We start from the raw sequence: 17,598 nt of genomic DNA, 5'->3' as shown, positions 1-17,598 counted from the left end.
CAGAGATCTCCAGCTGTGAGATTAACGGTTTGATGAAGCTTGCAGACATTTTTGGTTTACTCTGCACCATGTTACATATTTTTTATTCATCACCCATATTGAAAATTTAGAATATTCCTTATTAAAATGCATATCCTCTTGGAAAACTGAAAGACTCACTGTCCCTGGGCCTGCAGCCCCACAAGGCAACAGTCAAGAGAAATCGCGTTGCACGGGCTTCGTATTTCTCAGTTCCCACGTGTTAGCTGGCATTTATCAACATCCTTGGCCTCTGGTTGTTCTTACAGCAGTATCAAGATAGGAAACTATGCTATTAAAATGGGGAAAATGAAATACAGTGTCGAAAGTCTGTGTGCTTCAAGAAAAATAGCAAAGAGCTCCTTTGTGGAGATGAGGCATGGATTCTAATATCCAGCCAGTTTTGCTCTTGTCTGCTGGGCCCTTGTGAGCATTTGACTTAACCACCAGTTTAGGGAATATCACAACTATCTCTTTAGCCCCAGTTTAACTTAAATGTAGACATTTTATGAAAGACAATTTGGAATAGAAGGTTGAGATCAAAGCATGGAGAGTGGCCTTAAGTGTTGAACTGTGTTCCCCTCAAATTTATGTTTGAGCCCTAACCCCAATGTGACAGTATTTGGAAATAAGGCCTTTGAAGAGGTAATTAAGGTTAAATTAGGTCATAAGGGTGGGATGCTAATCCACTAGAACTGCCGATGCGCAGACAAAAGACCATGTGAGGACACAGCAGGACAGCCAGCTGCCAGCCAAGGAGACAGGCCTCAGGGGAAACCAGTCCTGCCAACACCTTGTTCTTGGACTCCTGGCCTCCAGAACTGGGAGAAAATAAATTTCTGTTGTTCAAGCCACCTGGTGTGTAGTATTTTGTTGTCGCGGCCCCAGCAAACTAATACATGCATTTTAATAGACGTTTGGACTTGGCTAAGCAGTAGACACTGTCAAAGGAGGACTAAGAACAGAAACATTTGGAAAGGAAAGGAAAAGTCTCCCTTCAAAGAGGGCAGAGCATTAGACTTTGGGGAAAAAACACACACACACACACACACACACACACACACACGGGCAAACACACACGTATTTAAGGGGGAGGGAACCTGCAAAATGACCAAGGTTACCAAGTTTACATTGGCCTGTTTATGGTGGAAAAATTGCAAGTTAGTCACCTCATAATTATAAGCCCTGACATATCTTCAAAGAGCAGCCCAGCAAACATTACGGGTATCATTGTTTTGTCAGGTGTTTAGGTTTACAGGAAACGTTCAAGCGTTTACTACTTTGAGGACCAGAACTAGAGAGCACATAACCCTATCATTTTTAATTTATTTTAGTGTGCACAGTATTTTGGTTTTTGATTTTTTTTATTTGGACAGCTCTGACCAAACCACAAAACTCAACACGGCTTTCACCCTCTCTCACCCCCTCTCATGCCCACGAGTCAGTCTTGGAGAAAATGAACTCCAGTGGTTGAAGGGAGACAGAAATGGCAACTCTCACCTACCCCAACTCACTGATTGTCAGCGGAAAGTTGCTGTTAGGAAGGAAGCGTTTCGATTGGATCTGGAAAACACAGCGCCTTGGACCTGTGCTTCTGCCTTTTTGCCACAAGATGGCAGAAGAGGGCAATAGTTCTATGCCGTCCACACTGAGTGTAATGATCTCTCATGATCTCTCAAGGACGGAGGGAAAAAAATCTGTCAGAAAGAGAGCAAAGAACAAAAGGAGGAGATGAGTATGATGCCGACGAGTGCAGGAACACGATGAAATTAGGGGACTGCTCTCCACCAAGTTGGGTAGCTGTCGGTAGGCTCTGTTGTCAACCCCCAAGCCTTAATGACTGGCGCAGGGACAGGGGAAAGAGAACTCCATTCTAGGGAAGTGAATGACAAAGCCCCTGACCTGTTGGCATGACTTCGGGGAGGTTTGTTGCCTGCGACAGGAACAAGACTGTTCGTCTGAGATTGAATCCATTCCCACAGCTTAAAGGAAAGTGACAATAGAGAAATACAGGGAAAATTAAGGGATAATTTTGAAGCCTGGAGTAGGGATGCGGGTGGAGGGCTTGTTATTTTGTGTTAATGAAAAAATAGATTTACAATACCAATCACTTGCTCAAGGGAGGGGATGACAGGGTGGCAGAGGATGTTAACGCTTTGAAATGCAAGAAAGGAGAATTTAGGCACTATTGAAAGATGCAGGGGAGGGGGAAATTGAAGGACTTTCCTCTTTCCACAGTGCTTTGGAAGTCTGCACTCCCTGGAATTGCTAGCTAGCCCACGCTTTTAGACCATTTTCTGTCTCTGTGGTTTTTTTCTGCTTTTCTTTAAACACTGGGTTCTCTGATTTCTGTCGCAGGATTCCTAACCGTGAACTCTCAAATCTCATCCTGAAAACTGCCCTCCTGCCCCTTCACCGATGAGGCCAGGCATACCTCCCAGCCAAGGCATTCTGATTAAACATTGGGAGAACGCGGCTTTTCCAAGTTGCTGGATTCCTTGTCAAATATTTTATGCTTAAGGAGCTTCCTCGACCTTTAATGTTCCCGCTGCTCTTTGACATAAATAATTTCAATTCACCCTAATATCTCCGTAGGGTACGCAGGGTTGATGTTAGTGACTATTCGGTGGTGTGTGGGAAATGGGCACACACAAGTTAACTTCGCTCAGTATCCGACTGCAGAAGACAGAATGTTAATTTTCAGTTTATGACTCTGGCTCCGGAGTCTGGTGCACTCCCGCGGATAACGAAGTCATAGTTTTACTTTCCAGAGAACCTCTCAGAACAGCACAACCCGACAACAGACTATGTGGCAAATGGCAGCCCATGGCGGGCTTTTCAAATAGTACCGCTGCCCAATCAGGAACTGGTACGTCAACTTGCATTGATACAGTGTAGGCAAAAGCGAAAGTTTTGCTATCGTAGGACAAAATTGAAATTCTTTTTCAAAGGGCGTCAAAGGAGCAGTGACATTTGCATCCCACTGCGCCTAAATGTTTAGCCAAAACGCGCGTGGCGGGCTTTTTAACATTTTACCCTCCTTTCCAGTTTTCTTCTGCTCCCAAACCAGCCCCCAACCCTTCTAAGAGAAAGTAGACTACAGACAAAATGCACCAGCTATTTCTCTGAAAGTGTGGGTGGCTCTGAAAAGAGCCTTTGGGTTGTGGGTAGTTGTGGGTAGCTGCCGGCAGGCTCACTTGGAGCTGGTGTACTTGGTGACGGCCTTGGTACCCTCCGACACAGCGTGCTTGGCCAGCTCCCCGGGCAGCAGCAGGCGCACGGCCGTCTGGATCTCCCTGGAGGTGATGGTCGAGCGCTTGTTGTAATGCGCCAGGCGCGACGCCTCGCCCGCGATGCGCTCGAAGATGTCGTTGACGAACGAGTTCATGATGCCCATGGCCTTGGACGAGATGCCGGTGTCGGGGTGGACCTGCTTCAGCACCTTGTACACGTAGATGGAGTAGCTCTCCTTGCGGCTGCGCTTGCGCTTCTTGCCATCCTTCTTCTGCGCCTTGGTCACCGCCTTCTTGGAGCCCTTCTTCGGGGCAGGAGCGGATTTAGCTGGCTCCGGCATAATAGAAATGAGTTAAGTCCTCTAGAAACAAAGAATGTGCGCCAGGTGGGTCCTGACGTTTTTATTTACAACTGCATATGTAAATGAGATATAGCAAAGTCCTACGTCTGATTGGCAGATACCAGGGATGACGTCCACGTCAATATTGTCCAATCAGAACACGCATTCAAGGAACTGTATTTGTATTGCTTAAAATAGAACTTCAGCTTTAGCCAATGAAGCAGCTTCTTTTTCGCGCCGAGCTGCAGCTATAAAGTGTGCATCTTTCTACTTTCTATTTAGTCACCTCTGGGGTAGATCACAGATATTCCATTATGTCTGGACGAGGCAAGCAGGGCGGCAAAGCTCGCGCCAAGGCCAAGACCCGCTCTTCTCGGGCCGGGCTGCAGTTCCCCGTGGGCCGAGTGCACCGCCTGCTCCGCAAGGGCAACTACGCCGAGCGGGTCGGGGCCGGCGCGCCGGTGTACCTGGCGGCGGTGCTGGAGTACCTGACGGCCGAGATCCTGGAGCTGGCGGGCAACGCGGCCCGCGACAACAAGAAGACGCGCATCATCCCGCGCCACCTGCAGCTGGCCATCCGCAACGACGAGGAGCTCAACAAGCTGCTGGGCAAAGTGACCATCGCGCAGGGTGGTGTGCTGCCCAACATCCAGGCCGTGCTGCTGCCCAAGAAGACCGAGAGTCATCACAAAGCCAAGGGCAAGTAAAGTCTGCATTCATACTTAAGTTTCTAAGACAAAAGGCTCTTTTCAGAGCCACACACCATTTCTGTGGAAGAACTGAGCACTTTGTTCTACCTAAGTTTTTAAAACATTAAGTATCTAATCTCTTTTGGTTTGACCAAGTTAACTCAAGAAGGGTAAAGATCATTCAGTTTGTAGTTCGTTCAATCATAAGGCCATGAAACCCTCACTTTTGTTGTCCCCTCCCGAGGAATACACCGTTCTGGGTAGTTAAAAAGCAGATTTCTAGTGGTTTGCTTCAGCAAATAGTTAAATATTATGCCAATTTTTTTGGTTTTCTTTCTGAGTCTATCACTGGCAGAACTTGAAAGTCCATTGGTCAACTACAACCGTCTTAAATTCCAACGCTCTTTTCAGTGCTACCCCTATTTACAGGAAAAGCTCTAACACTAATCAATATAAATCTATCACCACTCCATACCTGCTGACTAAATTAAGTACACAATTTACATATTTAATAGTCCAATCAGCTGTTTGATTGCATCAAAATCAGTTAATGAAGATGCCATAACCACTCACTGGTATTTAGTCACGGACGTATCAAGCTCCCCGTTCCCCACACCGTGCTGGGCAAACTAAAGTTCTGATGTTCCAGGGGGCCGGTGTGCCAGAGGCTATTTGAGAATTTTCTTTGTTCTAGGTCTTGGTACAGTTATTAAAAGCAGAACTTAATGGTGCGGTTACGAAACGGTACTACTTTTTAGAGAGACTAACGAAGATATTCTGCTGTAAATCTTTTCCACTTTGAAAAGGGAAAAAAGCTCCAATGAAACTGCATTTCTTAAAGGACAGTTTAGGCGCTGACTTCCACAAATTCCAGGTCAGATTCCCTTTTCACTGGTGGAATCTTAACATTTTGCTCGAAAACAGTAAACTCAGACACGATGGAGTACAGCATGGAAAACAAAACCTTTTCCGCGGTGGTAAGAACCAAATGAAGATTAGATTAAGAACCAATCAGGTTACGCCTGCAACCATTCTGACCAATCAGGATCGGATCATCAGTATAAAGCCTGGTTCGGCATCAATTCTCCAGTTGCTCGTTTCTGCAGCATAAGTTCTCTAGCTATGGCTCGTACGAAGCAGACAGCTCGCAAGTCCACCGGCGGCAAGGCGCCCCGCAAGCAGCTGGCCACCAAGGCGGCCCGCAAGAGCGCGCCGGCCACGGGCGGCGTGAAGAAGCCCCACCGCTACCGGCCCGGCACGGTGGCCCTGCGCGAGATCCGCCGCTACCAGAAGTCCACCGAGCTGCTGATCCGCAAGCTGCCCTTCCAGCGCCTGGTGCGCGAGATCGCGCAGGACTTCAAGACCGACCTGCGCTTCCAGAGCTCGGCCGTGATGGCGCTGCAGGAGGCGTGCGAGGCCTACGTGGTGGGGCTCTTCGAGGACACCAACCTGTGCGCCATCCACGCCAAGCGCGTCACCATCATGCCCAAGGACATCCAGCTTGCGCGCCGCATCCGCGGGGAGAGGGCCTAGACTGTCCTTCCTAAGCTTTGTGGGGTGAGCATTTGTCTTTTCCCTAAAGGCTCTTTTCAGAGCCACTTCCATTTTCATTCAAAATTGCTGCTGCACTACTCGTTTGGGTATTTAAAATGTAAGCTCGGGGAAGTGTTGAGGAAAATTCCGAAGAAAGAACGGAGTTTTCTCCAATAACTAGGGCATCTTATTTTCCCATGTGCAAAATATGTTCCATAAATGTGACTGCTAAGACCGTATGTGCTGTAGAATTAGCTTCTTAAGCAAGGTAACAGCAGTCACCCTTTAAATGCAACAGTGTCTCTGCACGGTCGTCAGTTGGACCCTTGCGACCGCTTTGACTCAAATAATCCACATGTAAAGAATTAAAGGGAATCAGTTAACAGGAAAGGAACTTTGCCAATGCCAATCAAGTAAAATAGGGTTCACAGCAATAGACAATTGGCACCTCCCTCCCTCCCTCCCTCCCTCCCTCCCCCACCGCGGGTATAAACAATCTGGGAGAAAATTTCTGGTTAAGTTTGTTCTCCGATGTATCCACACCACGTGGAAAAGCACCTTGCATGTTGGATCGTTCTGTAAAAGTAAACTGATTTGAAATGGACGGGTTTCTTCTAGGTTAAGTTGGACAATGTTGGGTTTTTGCCTACTATCTAGCAGTATGGGCAGACCTCCCATTCTCTTACTGATACTCAGTTTCTTTTATACAACTCCAATAAAAACAAAAACCTAGAATTTGGCTGAAACTAGCTCTTTACCAAGAAAACAGGCTAGTGTTCAGACTGAGCGTTTTTGTTCTGAGAATTGAGTTCCTCGTTGTTTAGCAGTAACACCTGGTAACTCTATAGCATAAAGCAATGAAATGTCTACTCTCCTTCACAACCATTCTAAGATTGTGACATAAAATTAGCAAATTAGCCCTCTTTTTTGTTTCCCAGCTTCCAGGAGCCTGTAATGCAGATGTGTGCGTGAGGAGTCATCCACAGGCACCATGCCATCAACATCTGGATGCTGAGCCCTGGAAGCCAATCATTTGACATACTGGTGACTTCCCTGAGGTAGAAGCCACAGTGAGACCATTTGGGGTAGTGACACCCACTATCCCACCTGAGAGCACCCCTATGACTCATATCCCTTACATGACGATGCTCACGTTTGCAATACTAGCTCCGGGAGAGTGTTCCCTCCAACTCTGTGTGAACCTATGTTTTAAGTCAAATAAGTTTTGCCCCATTTTCTCTCCCAATAGACTGTACATGTCATAAGGCTAAAGATTTTTTGTTCTGTTCACTGTTGTATATCTAGAATAGAAAAAGCCTGACACTATATTCTAGTTGAATGAATGTATTGTTAATTTTCTACCTTTTAGACACAAGGTAGCTCCCAGGCAGCCTCAGGGAGTTGCTGAGCACTTCCCACCTCCTGCATTAGACATTTCATCCAGATAGTTTTTGTCGCCACTATTTTGATTCCCACGGTAAGTAGATAAAATATCAATGACAACTATGTAAAGCTTTACAGTTTCCAAAGTATTCTCACATCTTTTTTGTATGTGAACCTGACAGTAGCTCCTGGAGTTTAGACAGGACGTATATTACTCCCTCAGTAGCTCTAGAAGTATGTTTTTGCCAAAGTGTCCAAGTATTAGGGGACAAAGACGGTAGATCTCAGTTTGGGATTCTCTCAACAAATCCTAAAAGGGAAGGAGGAGATCTGGATAAGCCTTCAATGGTTGTAGGAAAATAAAGAAGAATTAGTTTAAAAAAAACCAAGCTGGCCAGAGGCAGAAAGCCCTGTTTTCCTTTAAGTGGACAGCAGAAGTTAAGCTGTTGTCTTCCAACTCCTCAGCAAGGACATCTGCTGGGTTTTGTGAGGCTTTTGAGATCCGAACTTCAGATCTCAGGAGTGTACTATGACTCTGTAAGGACATGTTCTATTTGAAGCCTAAGTTTGGGCATATATAAGATGGTTTTTGGAAATGATCAAAAAGTCTTTGATAATCTTCCCTTCAAAAAAGTGGGGCCTAATTCCTCTCCCCTTGAGAGTGGGCTGTATTTAGAGACTGGCTTCTAGTGAACAGAATAAAGCAAATGGCATGACGTCAAAAGGATGGTGAGCTACTGCAGAGACGAGGTCATAAGGGGTACTGCGCTCCCCACTTGCGCTCTCTCAGGTGACTTGCTCTGAGCAAGCCTGGCTGCCATGTTGGGAGGACACTCAGGCAGCCCTGTGGAGAGGGCTGCGTGATGAGAATCTGATGCCTTTTCCAACAGGCACTGAGGAACTACCAACAGCCCACGTGAGAGAGCCATCTCTGGCCCCAGTCAAACCTTGGGTCACCACAGCCCCTGCTGACAGCTTCACTCCACTTCTTGAGAGACCCTGAAGCAGGCCCATCCAGCTAATCACTTTCTCATTCCTGACCTTCAGAAACTGTGTGAGATAATATATTTATTGTTTTAAGCTGCTAAGTTCTTGGGTAATTCATTACACAACAATAAATAAAGGATGCCATAGAAAAGACAAGAATAGTTAGGAGACAGCAGATAGACTCCACTGGTCTGGGTGAGACGGCCACATCCCGCAGTGCTGCACCTCCCCACAGGGAAGGCTGGACTCACAGGAACTTGCCTTAGTCATTGCTCACGAAGTAGCAGGATTCTCTTTTCCTGCTGTCCAGAGAGGCTGGAGACCAGCTTAGGACTGCTAAGGATCTAGAAAGAGGATGAAATCTATTGGCTGTTCAGGTAGGGCTGTGTTGCAGGTATGTACCTGGTATGATCACTTCTAGCTATCAACTTTGGAGGGGAAAAAAAAATCTCACTTTTTTTTCTTTTAGTTCACCTAGCAAAGAGTAAGACTCCAAGGAATCAGATTCCACGTGACCAGACGTTGACTTACAAATCACCATTCAATATTTTTTTTAAAAAATTTGCCATTTCCCAGCAGAATAGCTAACAATTAAAATTTGTATGTCCTTCACTTTATAAAGCTTTTTTACATTTATTGTCAAATTTGATTATTAAAAGAAAATTGTGAAGTAAGTTGCAACTGGGAAACCCTAATTAAGGCCCAGCTATTTCACAAAGAGGAGTTCTTGGCTTGGGAAGGATGGCATTAATGCAGCCTGGGCTAGAGACTACAGCTGAATCCTTCCTGCTCTCTCTCAGGAGCCAGCCCTTCTTTATGGAAAACTTCTACTTGTCAGAGGTACCATTTCTAACGGTCAGATATACTTGTTAAACAAACCATTACACATCATTATTCTGTGACTCTCCTTTTTCCAGACCCCACACCAATATAGGTTAACAATCAATTAGATTACAGGTTATGTTAGATGCCATTTTCCTTAACTATGAAATGAATGCTTTATTTCCTTGAGACTTGCTAGCAAGGTTAAGTGCAGTAATACAAGAAAGTGTCTAGCTCAGTGCCCCAGAGAACATATTAGTTACACAATACGTACTCATTGAACCTAATTTCATCTCGGAATCTTAGTTTGGTGCACTTCTCATAGAACTGGGGAAATACAACCAAATCCTCTGATAAGATTAGATTGAGGAGTCACTGTTGTCATTGATTGAGATTTTAGAAACAATCCAATTTGATCAGTAACACATAAGCAAGTCATTTTACTGATGTGACTTCTGCTGATGGCCAATCCTATTTCTTTGATGATATCTGTTAGTTTCTGTCTCACAAGTTGAAATTTCTCCATGGTCTCTTCCAATTCTGGACACTATTTGGAACACAGGAACGATCTCTGCTTAGCAGGCAGGAAAGATGTTGACACAATTAGATGAGAAAAAATGCTTTCAGAACTGCTCTCCCCCAAACACCCCTCCAGAAAGCTTGAAGCTCTGAGAGGACATAAACAGGAAAGCAAGCAAAGTCATGAAGAATTCATTATAAATGAAGCTTGGATGATACTCACTCTGCAATGGGATCTGCAGCCAAAAGTCTTTCCCACTGATGTGGTTCTCGTTATGAAAGAGGTTCTGAAATGTAAAAAATGGATATTTTATATATCTTTGCCAATGATAATAAGGTTTCTGATATGGACAAGATTAGAAATAGTATAGGAACTGGTAGAAGCTACATTAATTTTTTTTACCTACATTAGTGGCCTGGAAGAGGGTTTATAGGAATGATAGTTCTGTGTAAAGAAATATGCCTTGAGTGTATTTATCTCTTATCTTGAAGAAAAAATCTCAGGTTTTAAATGAAGATACGTGAATGGTTAATAATTATATGAAAAATTTTTAACTCCACTTGTACTCAGATAAACGCAAAGTAAAACAACAATGATTAACACCCATCAGATTGGCAAAATCAGAAAGCTGGGTATAGTATAACCAAGTGTGGGTATGGGAGGTAGAACTTACTTTCATGTGTTGGTTTACTGATGATGGTTTTGCATGAGATATTTTGAAGAACTGGCTAACTTACTTAGTACAACTGGGTGCACCCAGGATGATGCCCCAAGGAAACTCTCCTATAGACCCATAAGAGGACAAACCAAGAATATTCATTAAAGTGCTATTTGTGATAGCAGGAAGATAGACATAATTCAAGAGAATGAATAAATAAAATATAATGGATGCATAATAAGAAATACTCTTTCTTCGAAGGTCAAGAAACAAGTAAATGGCAAAAACAAGACTTGAACCCAAGGCTCAGTCAACCTTGCCACTGTCATTCAGTTTATTCCTGAACACACCTGTGCAGGATCTCCAACAACATTTTCTCACTCTACTTCCAAATAACTGGAAATAACCACCAAAACCAAAGGCACCAAATCTAAGTACTTCTTAAAGAACATGACTTCAGAACACCAGTGGCTTAGTCTGCTTGGGCTGCTATAACAGAATATCATAGAATGGGTGGCTTATAAACAGGAGAAATTTATTTCTCACAGTTCTGGAGGTGGGAAGTCCAAGATCAAGGCACTGTCAGATTCAGTGTCTCCTGAGAGCCCACTTCTTGGATCACAGGGGGCCATCTTCTTCTCGCTGTGTCCTCACATGGTGGAAGAGAGGATGGATTGCTGGGGTCTCTTTTATAGAGGCATTAATCACATTTATGAGGGCTCCTTGCTTATGACCTAAGCACCTCCCAATGGCCCCACTTCCAAATACCGTCATATTAGGGATTAGGTTTCAATATATGAACTTTGGGGAACAGAAACATTTAGTCTATGCCAACCAGTCTGCTTTTAAGAATAGAAGCTTAGGAACTGTGTTCTTAGCCTCTGTCCCTGTTCTGAAGCCAGGAGGATGAAAGAGTGGGGGACCCCACACCAGGGACCCTCACCTTCATTTTGACTCTTGTTCTCTCAATAACCAACCCTGGAAATGTTACTAAGGTGAGGTGAGTGAAAGAGAATCAGAGTTCCTGGCAACTATTGTTTGATATATTTCAAATATGGAAACCAGTTAAATTAAGAGAAACTTAGAAGGGAATATGAAAACCATCATCGGTCATATGGTAGTAAGAAATTGAGGAAACAAGGCAGGGCATTACATAAAACAAGGAAGGAGTGCCAGGCTGAAAAGCTGTGTATTTTGGAGAACACATTTAGGTCTTGAGAGAGTCTGAGGAGAAAGTAAGGGGTTTCTCTGATAAAAGAGTTTTGCAAATCAGGTTTCCAGCTATGAGGAGACAAGTATGGCAGAGTGAACTTCAGGAAAGAGGGTGTGGTAACACGGAGAGGAAGAGGCCTGGGAAGACAGTGGATTCTGTGTCTTCAAACTTCTTTAACTGGTCTTAATAGCACGTGGAGGCATAGAAGCTTAAGGCAGCTTAAGGATGAGAGAAGGGATGGTGACTGCTCTGAGGTGTGATGCTTCCATGCTTCCATCCTTCCATGTCTCATATTTAAGGGTCTGATCTGGTAAAAGGCCAATATATGTGGAAGGGTGAGACGCTACGGAATGGAAGAGAAGATTTGAGAGGATAAGTTCATGGAGTGGAAAACACTCCAAAGGGCTAGTGGTGTTTTGGATTAGTATATGTGTGTTTATGCATGAGTGTGTATGTGTTTTGGGGACAGGAGAAACGAGAATTAGGAGAGCTACTAATTACCAGTAAGCAAATTAATTTTATGAAGAACAATGAAAGAAAGGTGAAAGAGCTGTAAAACACAAGGTACCAGCCAATTCCGAACCTTAATCAAAACAAACCAAACAAAATCAGGTGTCAAGGAAATAATATGTAGCATATCAAATTGAAAATATAACAATAGTGAAAAGGCTTGAACCCAAAACTTGAAACTAATAACGTTAAGAAATTGTCAACTAAACAAATATGGATCAGTAAGAAACCCCCATAACACTGGAAAGGCAAGTACACCCCATTTATTCTTCTAATTAAGGAGGAAAGGAATCCTGGGGAATTTAAAACTCTATCAATATTTCTTTTGGAAAAGAATCTCTCTCCTAAAGTGAGAAAAAAGGATCCTGATGCGGGGTCGGTGAGCCGAGGAGTCGAAAGAAAGATTTCTTAGACTCTTAAGATCTGGCAGTAGTGCTCTTTTATTTAGAGAATAGTGTAGCATGGGGACAGGACCCATGGGCAGGCAGAGCTGGTGCGTGGGGACAGGACCCACGGGCAGTCAGAGCTCCTGCTGCTGCTGCAAAGTTGGGTGGAGAGTAAGGCTAAATTTAAGGCATAGGTATGTGAGTTATCTCTTTACAAGACAAAGAATATGTAAAAAAGTTAAAATGGTATCAGTGCCCGTATGGTCTGGCCATTAGGCGGTCCCACAACTTTTAGATAAGAATCAAACCAGATTGAGTAAATGGCAGAAGTCACCGCTTGAATTTTATCCTCGGCTAAAGACAAAGGAGGATTTGGGGGAGGCGGGGGGGGGGGGGGGCAGTTACAAGAGGTTGCCAGACAGTAACCAACTTAAGTTCTTGCCTCTGGCATTGATTAAGAGCTTCTAGAGATAAGACCATCCCCCCTTCTTCCTGGCACAGAGAGGGAGGCATTTTCACAGATAGAGGTTTCCCTTAGAAATGTAAATGTTTCCCAACAAAGGGGCAAACAAATTCCACTCCTTGGAGCCTGAATCTCATCTGTAGTTTTAAAACTAACCAGCCTAAAAATCCTCATCATAAGCCATTTTAAAATTAAGCAGCCTAAAAATCCTCATCAGATCCTAAGTATTTATCCCAATTATTCGACAAGAATTTTTTGGGCAACTCATGTCAGTTAGCATTATTATTTGCTAAGAAAAACAAAAAGGAAGCATTTTCATAGTACTTAATTTAAATGGAAGAAGATTCTTAAGTTCTTTTTAAGCTAAGAAACACACAGAGTCAGTCTATGTGTTTCCTCTGCAGGTGGGAGAAGAGAATTAACAAAGTATCTAATTTAACAAAACGAGTTATAACTTTTGAAAGATAGATGTGAATATCAATCTTTCCAGGGCAAAGCACTGTCAAAGCAACCAAACCAAATTACAGATCTTTCAGAGTATGTTACCTTCACCAGATAAAGGAGCACTGATAAGTTTTTTTCAGTGTTTCAAGACCTTGTCCTGAAAAGATTGGCCTTAACATATTCAAGAACAGCTGCTAGCACGAAGCAAAATGCTGCCTGGTTTTTCTATAGTTGCAAGGGAAGAGGATCTCTGAGATTATTCCACCAGCTGATACAAGGTTTACACCTTCAAGGTTAAGCACTCAGATGCCAATATGACCCAGGGAGAAAAAGAGGCCAGACTGCAAACACAATAAAAAATAGATGAATAGAACATGGGCATGTAATGTTTTGCACATACAGTAGTCATAAAGACCTTGGAAACTGACTCCTAGAATAAAATTAGATATTTGTTAAGGAGCAAATAATCAATCACTCACTTTGAAATAGAAAGGGTAAACATTACTGTTGCTGGGGAAAAGAGAAAGGTGAACGTGGGTGGAAGAAGGCAAAGTTTCCTGGGAGAAATGGAATTTGATACCTGGAAGACAAACCAGGGCCAGAGGGAGGTGATTCCAAACAGCTGGAGTCATGGAAATCATCCACCGCTCGATCTTTCAGTTTCTTTTCCTGGGACAGAGTCGTTCCTGATCTCTACTTTATGCACTTTATTTGAAAATTGAAGGTACAAGGTTTCTGGGTGTTGATTTCCCCGTTCAACAAAGAAGGGAAGGGGGAAGAGGGAGCTCTGAAAGGCGTTTTCACTAGCTCATCGACTCGTCAAGGAACTGGTGGGTAAAGCTGATCTTCTTCAAATTTCCTAAAGTGTTTCTAAGCCGGATGAAGAAAATTTGAAAAACCCAGTTCTCTCCCCAAAATGTGGCAGCGAGAGAGGAAAGGGAAAGCTAGACGATAGGATGACTAAAAGGTAATGAAAAGTGTAGAAAAGTCAAGTTGAGAAAGGTGAGGAACTCCACCTTGAGGCTATCTATAATTAGGCAGCATTAATTGCAGTCAGCCACTTCTCAGGCTAATCGAGATTATACAAAGGCACTTTGCATACGAGAAGGTTTCACAAACGCTCCCAAATGCCTGTAATCACAGCTCTCGATGGGCCACTCAATTTCAGCAGCCACAAGGCGCTAGAGCAATCGATTCTAAGAGGTGACAGGAACAAAACAGACAGCAAGGCCTGACCCAGACAAAGGAATGGCTTCCAGCAGTGGGAAAGCGCAAAACACTGTAGGGGGAGAAATTAGACAGAAATTTTTAATTAGGCATGTCTTTGGGCCAGAGTTTAAGCACCGCCCTTTCCATTTTTCCTGAAAACATGGGCAGGGCTTCGGGTCTGTGAATTCACTGAGCGGATATAGCTGGCTCGGGGCAGTTCTCAAACAGGTCCGACATACCACTATATAAAACACTGCTGCAGAGTCTTGAAAGGTTGTATTTGCGTCAGCTGCAGACATGTCAGGTCGTGGTAAAGGCGGCAAGGGTCTGGGCAAAGGAGGCGCCAAGCGCCACCGTAAGGTGCTGCGGGACAACATCCAGGGCATCACCAAGCCCGCCATCCGGCGCCTGGCCAGACGCGGCGGCGTCAAGCGCATCTCCGGCCTCATCTACGAGGAGACCCGCGGGGTGCTCAAGGTCTTCCTGGAGAACGTCATCCGGGACGCGGTCACCTACACCGAGCACGCCAAGCGCAAGACGGTCACCGCTATGGACGTGGTCTACGCGCTCAAGCGCCAGGGGCGCACCCTCTACGGCTTTGGCGGCTAAATTTGTCTTAACTCACTGTTTTGCTACTCAAAGGCCCTTCTTAGGGCCACCCACAAGATCTGTTAAAGAGCTGTAGGCATTTTTCAAGTGCTCCGTTTTTCAGCAGGCAACAGCTTCGGGTTGCTGTTTTCCGGGAATTTATGATCTGTAATAGTAATGTCCATAAAACATGGCTTGCGTTTCGGTAGCCTCCCACCTCAGCCCCCGCCCCTCCAGCATCTTCATCACCTAGCAAAGTGACGTTATCCAGCCAATGTTAAACATACGCTACCTGTTTTTACAATGATTAAGCGACAGGCGAGCTCATATTTACTGTCGACAACATTCGCGCTACAGTGGCAAGGGCAGAGTAAAGACAATACGGCCCTCTGCCTAAAATGCTATGACTTTTTAAAGGTAAAAGTTGCTTAACCCTTGTTTTAGTAAGCTTTGGTTCCTAAGCACTCTGAAATTTCAGAATACTGGCGTAGCTCATAGTGGCTAGAATTTCAAGCCGCTTCAATGCTTTCATGTAACATTCTCAGTTCCCTTTCATGTTATGTCTTTTTGTCAAGAATCCAGTCATGAAACCTTTCGTTTAAAATTAGTGCAAGGTACTTTCAGATTCTGAAGACAACATTTTCTTGAGAATCTTGATGCATCCTAGAGGCTTTTTAAAAAGCCAGGAAGATACTTTGCACATTATCTTAGGTGAAGTCGAGGCGGGAAAATGCTTCCTTTCTTTACTGAATTAAACCAAGAACCAATTCTGTGGGCGGGGCAGGGTGAGGCAGCAGTCTGCTGTCGAATCAGAACGCGAGGGGCATTATAAATACTGGGACGGCTCGCTCTTACTCTCATTAGTGCTAAGTAGTTGGCTCTGCTTCACTATGGCTCGCACAAAGCAGACAGCTCGCAAGTCCACCGGCGGCAAGGCGCCCCGCAAGCAGCTGGCCACCAAGGCGGCCCGCAAGAGCGCGCCGGCCACGGGCGGCGTGAAGAAGCCCCACCGCTACCGGCCCGGCACGGTGGCCCTGCGCGAGATCCGCCGCTACCAGAAGTCCACCGAGCTGCTGATCCGCAAGCTGCCCTTCCAGCGCCTGGTGCGCGAGATCGCGCAGGACTTCAAGACCGACCTGCGCTTCCAGAGCTCGGCCGTGATGGCGCTGCAGGAGGCGTGCGAGGCCTACCTGGTGGGGCTCTTCGAGGACACCAACCTGTGCGCCATCCACGCCAAGCGCGTCACCATCATGCCCAAGGACATCCAGCTCGCCCGCCGCATCCGCGGAGAAAGAGCTTAAGCTTTCCTAGTGCTAATTTGACATGTCTACCAAAAGGCTCTTTTCAGAGCCCCTCAGTTGTCACCAAAAAGGAGCTGTTCTGAACAACATGCAGTGGCCCCATATGAAAGAAAATGCGAAGTGTTTTGATGGGATAGTTATTGTGGGTTCAGTTACTTGGGAGAATAGCCTGTGGAGGTGGCTGTGTATTGTGTAAACCCAACAACTTCATTCCATGGGAACTCCTTGCTCATACTCTGCGCAGTGAGGAGCTGTTTTCTGGATAAGCATTCTTAAAATGGTACAACCATTTCATAAACACTGGGCTACACGAAGTTACTGAAGGGAAGGGGACTCATGCCTTTAGGAAAGTTGTAGTTCAACTTACTGTGGATAATGGTGCAAATGACAAGTGTAGCTTAATTTTGCCAAAATATCCCTGTAATTTGACTTAAAATGTATCTCTTAATCTTTTCTGTGACACTAAGAAATAGAACAAGTATTGTCATGAGTGTTTAAAAAATTTGGTAGCTTTTTTGTTGCTTTGTAATGTTTAATAAAGCATTTGTTCTGGGCTCTGCATGTGTCTGATTATACGGTACATGGTGGGCCCACAAAGGCCTGGATGCTTTGACTTGCAGGTTGTCGACTGCAAAATGAGCTCCCATTAGCTAAAAAAAAAAAACAAAAAATTTGCCCAAGTGTTTTCAAAATGTGTCTGTCAGTTTAGGAAGTTGGATTTTCATATTTTAGATGTTTTTCTCCAAATAGAGAATAAAACGGAATTAAAGATGTCATTTTAAAGTTTTTCATTGTTTGCACACTTAAATTTTAGGTTTTCTAACCAAATTGGAGTCCTTATTAATGTTGTCCAAAATGTTCAGCTTTTTAAAAAGTCTCTTCACTTGCTTTTCATGTATGGCTATCATTGCCTCATTTTGCTGTTTACCTTTTTGGGGTACTCATCCTAACTCCAGGAGGTAGCAGTTATGTGGAGGCAAGTTTTCTCCTGAGTGTTTGCAGGCAGGTCAGCCACCTGGGCCTGCCTTTCTTTCCCCTATGTTCATATTTGCCCTTCCAGAGAAGCATTTTGGAAACTCTTGGACCTGATTCAGCAAAATGGTTCTGATCCATGGAGCCAGAAGCCTACAGACTAATTTAGAGCTCCTTTAGTGGCTGGCTGTTAGGTGTGGGGACAATATGATGCCGCCCCTTCCAAGCTTCAAAGATGCTTGTCTCTCTCCACCCCTTCTAGGATCTCACCATCATAACAGAGCTGAGGCCAGGTGTTCTAGGTTCAAACTCAGAGCTGCCAATTACT

At 44.6% G+C, this 17,598-nt stretch overlaps 6 protein-coding genes across 8 annotated transcripts in view; 4 read left to right on the top strand and 2 right to left on the bottom strand.

The window, feature by feature from the left end:
* Nucleotides 1-1,363: 1,363 nt before the first annotated feature.
* Nucleotides 1,364-4,112, bottom strand: H2BC17 (H2B clustered histone 17). The gene is made up of 2 exons (XM_070244351.1): nt 2,453-4,112; nt 1,364-1,715 (listed from the first exon to the last, which is right to left on the bottom strand). Exon 1 carries the CDS (start codon nt 3,590-3,592, stop codon nt 3,212-3,214), a length of 381 nt encoding a protein of 126 aa, XP_070100452.1. The 5' UTR covers nt 3,593-4,112; the 3' UTR covers nt 1,364-1,715; nt 2,453-3,211.
* The window catches only part of H2AC16 (H2A clustered histone 16), a 47,700-nt gene continuing 31,465 nt past the window's right edge, over nt 1,364-17,598 (bottom strand). For 2 of the 3 annotated variants that reach the window (XR_011429658.1, XM_070244349.1), the window contains 2 exons: nt 9,749-9,812; nt 1,364-1,715 (listed from right to left, as the gene is read on the bottom strand). Coding sequence is in view for 1 of the 3 variants with exons in the window: in XM_070244349.1 (XP_070100450.1) it covers nt 1,653-1,715; nt 9,749-9,812 (127 nt within the window). In the remaining 2 variants the exon portion in view is untranslated. Of the gene's footprint in view, nt 1,716-7,145; nt 9,578-9,748; nt 9,813-17,598 lie in introns of those variants that run through there. The other variant, XR_011429657.1, reaches the window with a different exon arrangement.
* H2AC17 (H2A clustered histone 17) lies at nt 3,907-4,354 on the top strand. The gene has a single exon (XM_014734287.3). The coding sequence runs from the start codon at nt 3,907-3,909 to the stop codon at nt 4,297-4,299; it is 393 nt and encodes a 130-aa protein (XP_014589773.1). The 3' UTR covers nt 4,300-4,354.
* Nucleotides 5,404-5,814, top strand: H3C12 (H3 clustered histone 12). Its single transcript, NM_001369186.1, is given in 1 exon segment — nt 5,404-5,814. A coding segment is annotated over 1 exon segment (411 nt).
* H4C13 (H4 clustered histone 13) lies at nt 14,707-15,074 on the top strand. Its single transcript, XM_023624156.2, has one exon. It carries the CDS (start codon nt 14,707-14,709, stop codon nt 15,016-15,018), a length of 312 nt encoding a protein of 103 aa, XP_023479924.1. The 3' UTR covers nt 15,019-15,074.
* H3C11 (H3 clustered histone 11) lies at nt 15,860-16,751 on the top strand. The gene is given in 1 exon segment (NM_001374452.1): nt 15,860-16,751. A coding segment is annotated over 1 exon segment (411 nt). The 5' UTR covers nt 15,860-15,887; the 3' UTR covers nt 16,299-16,751.

This window comes from Equus caballus, chromosome 20, assembly GCF_041296265.1.
Source record: "Equus caballus isolate H_3958 breed thoroughbred chromosome 20, TB-T2T, whole genome shotgun sequence".
Classification (NCBI taxonomy): Eukaryota; Metazoa; Chordata; class Mammalia; order Perissodactyla; family Equidae; genus Equus; species Equus caballus.
Note: the sequence above shows the minus strand (reverse complement) of the source record. Positions and strands in the feature narration are given on the sequence as shown.

Coding starts and splice junctions, on each gene's coding strand:
- H2BC17 (XM_070244351.1), bottom strand. CDS start 3,592: ATGCCGGAGCCAGCTAAATCCGCTCCTGCCCCGAAGAAGGGCTCCAAG.
- H2AC17 (XM_014734287.3), top strand. CDS start 3,907: ATGTCTGGACGAGGCAAGCAGGGCGGCAAAGCTCGCGCCAAGGCCAAG.
- H4C13 (XM_023624156.2), top strand. CDS start 14,707: ATGTCAGGTCGTGGTAAAGGCGGCAAGGGTCTGGGCAAAGGAGGCGCC.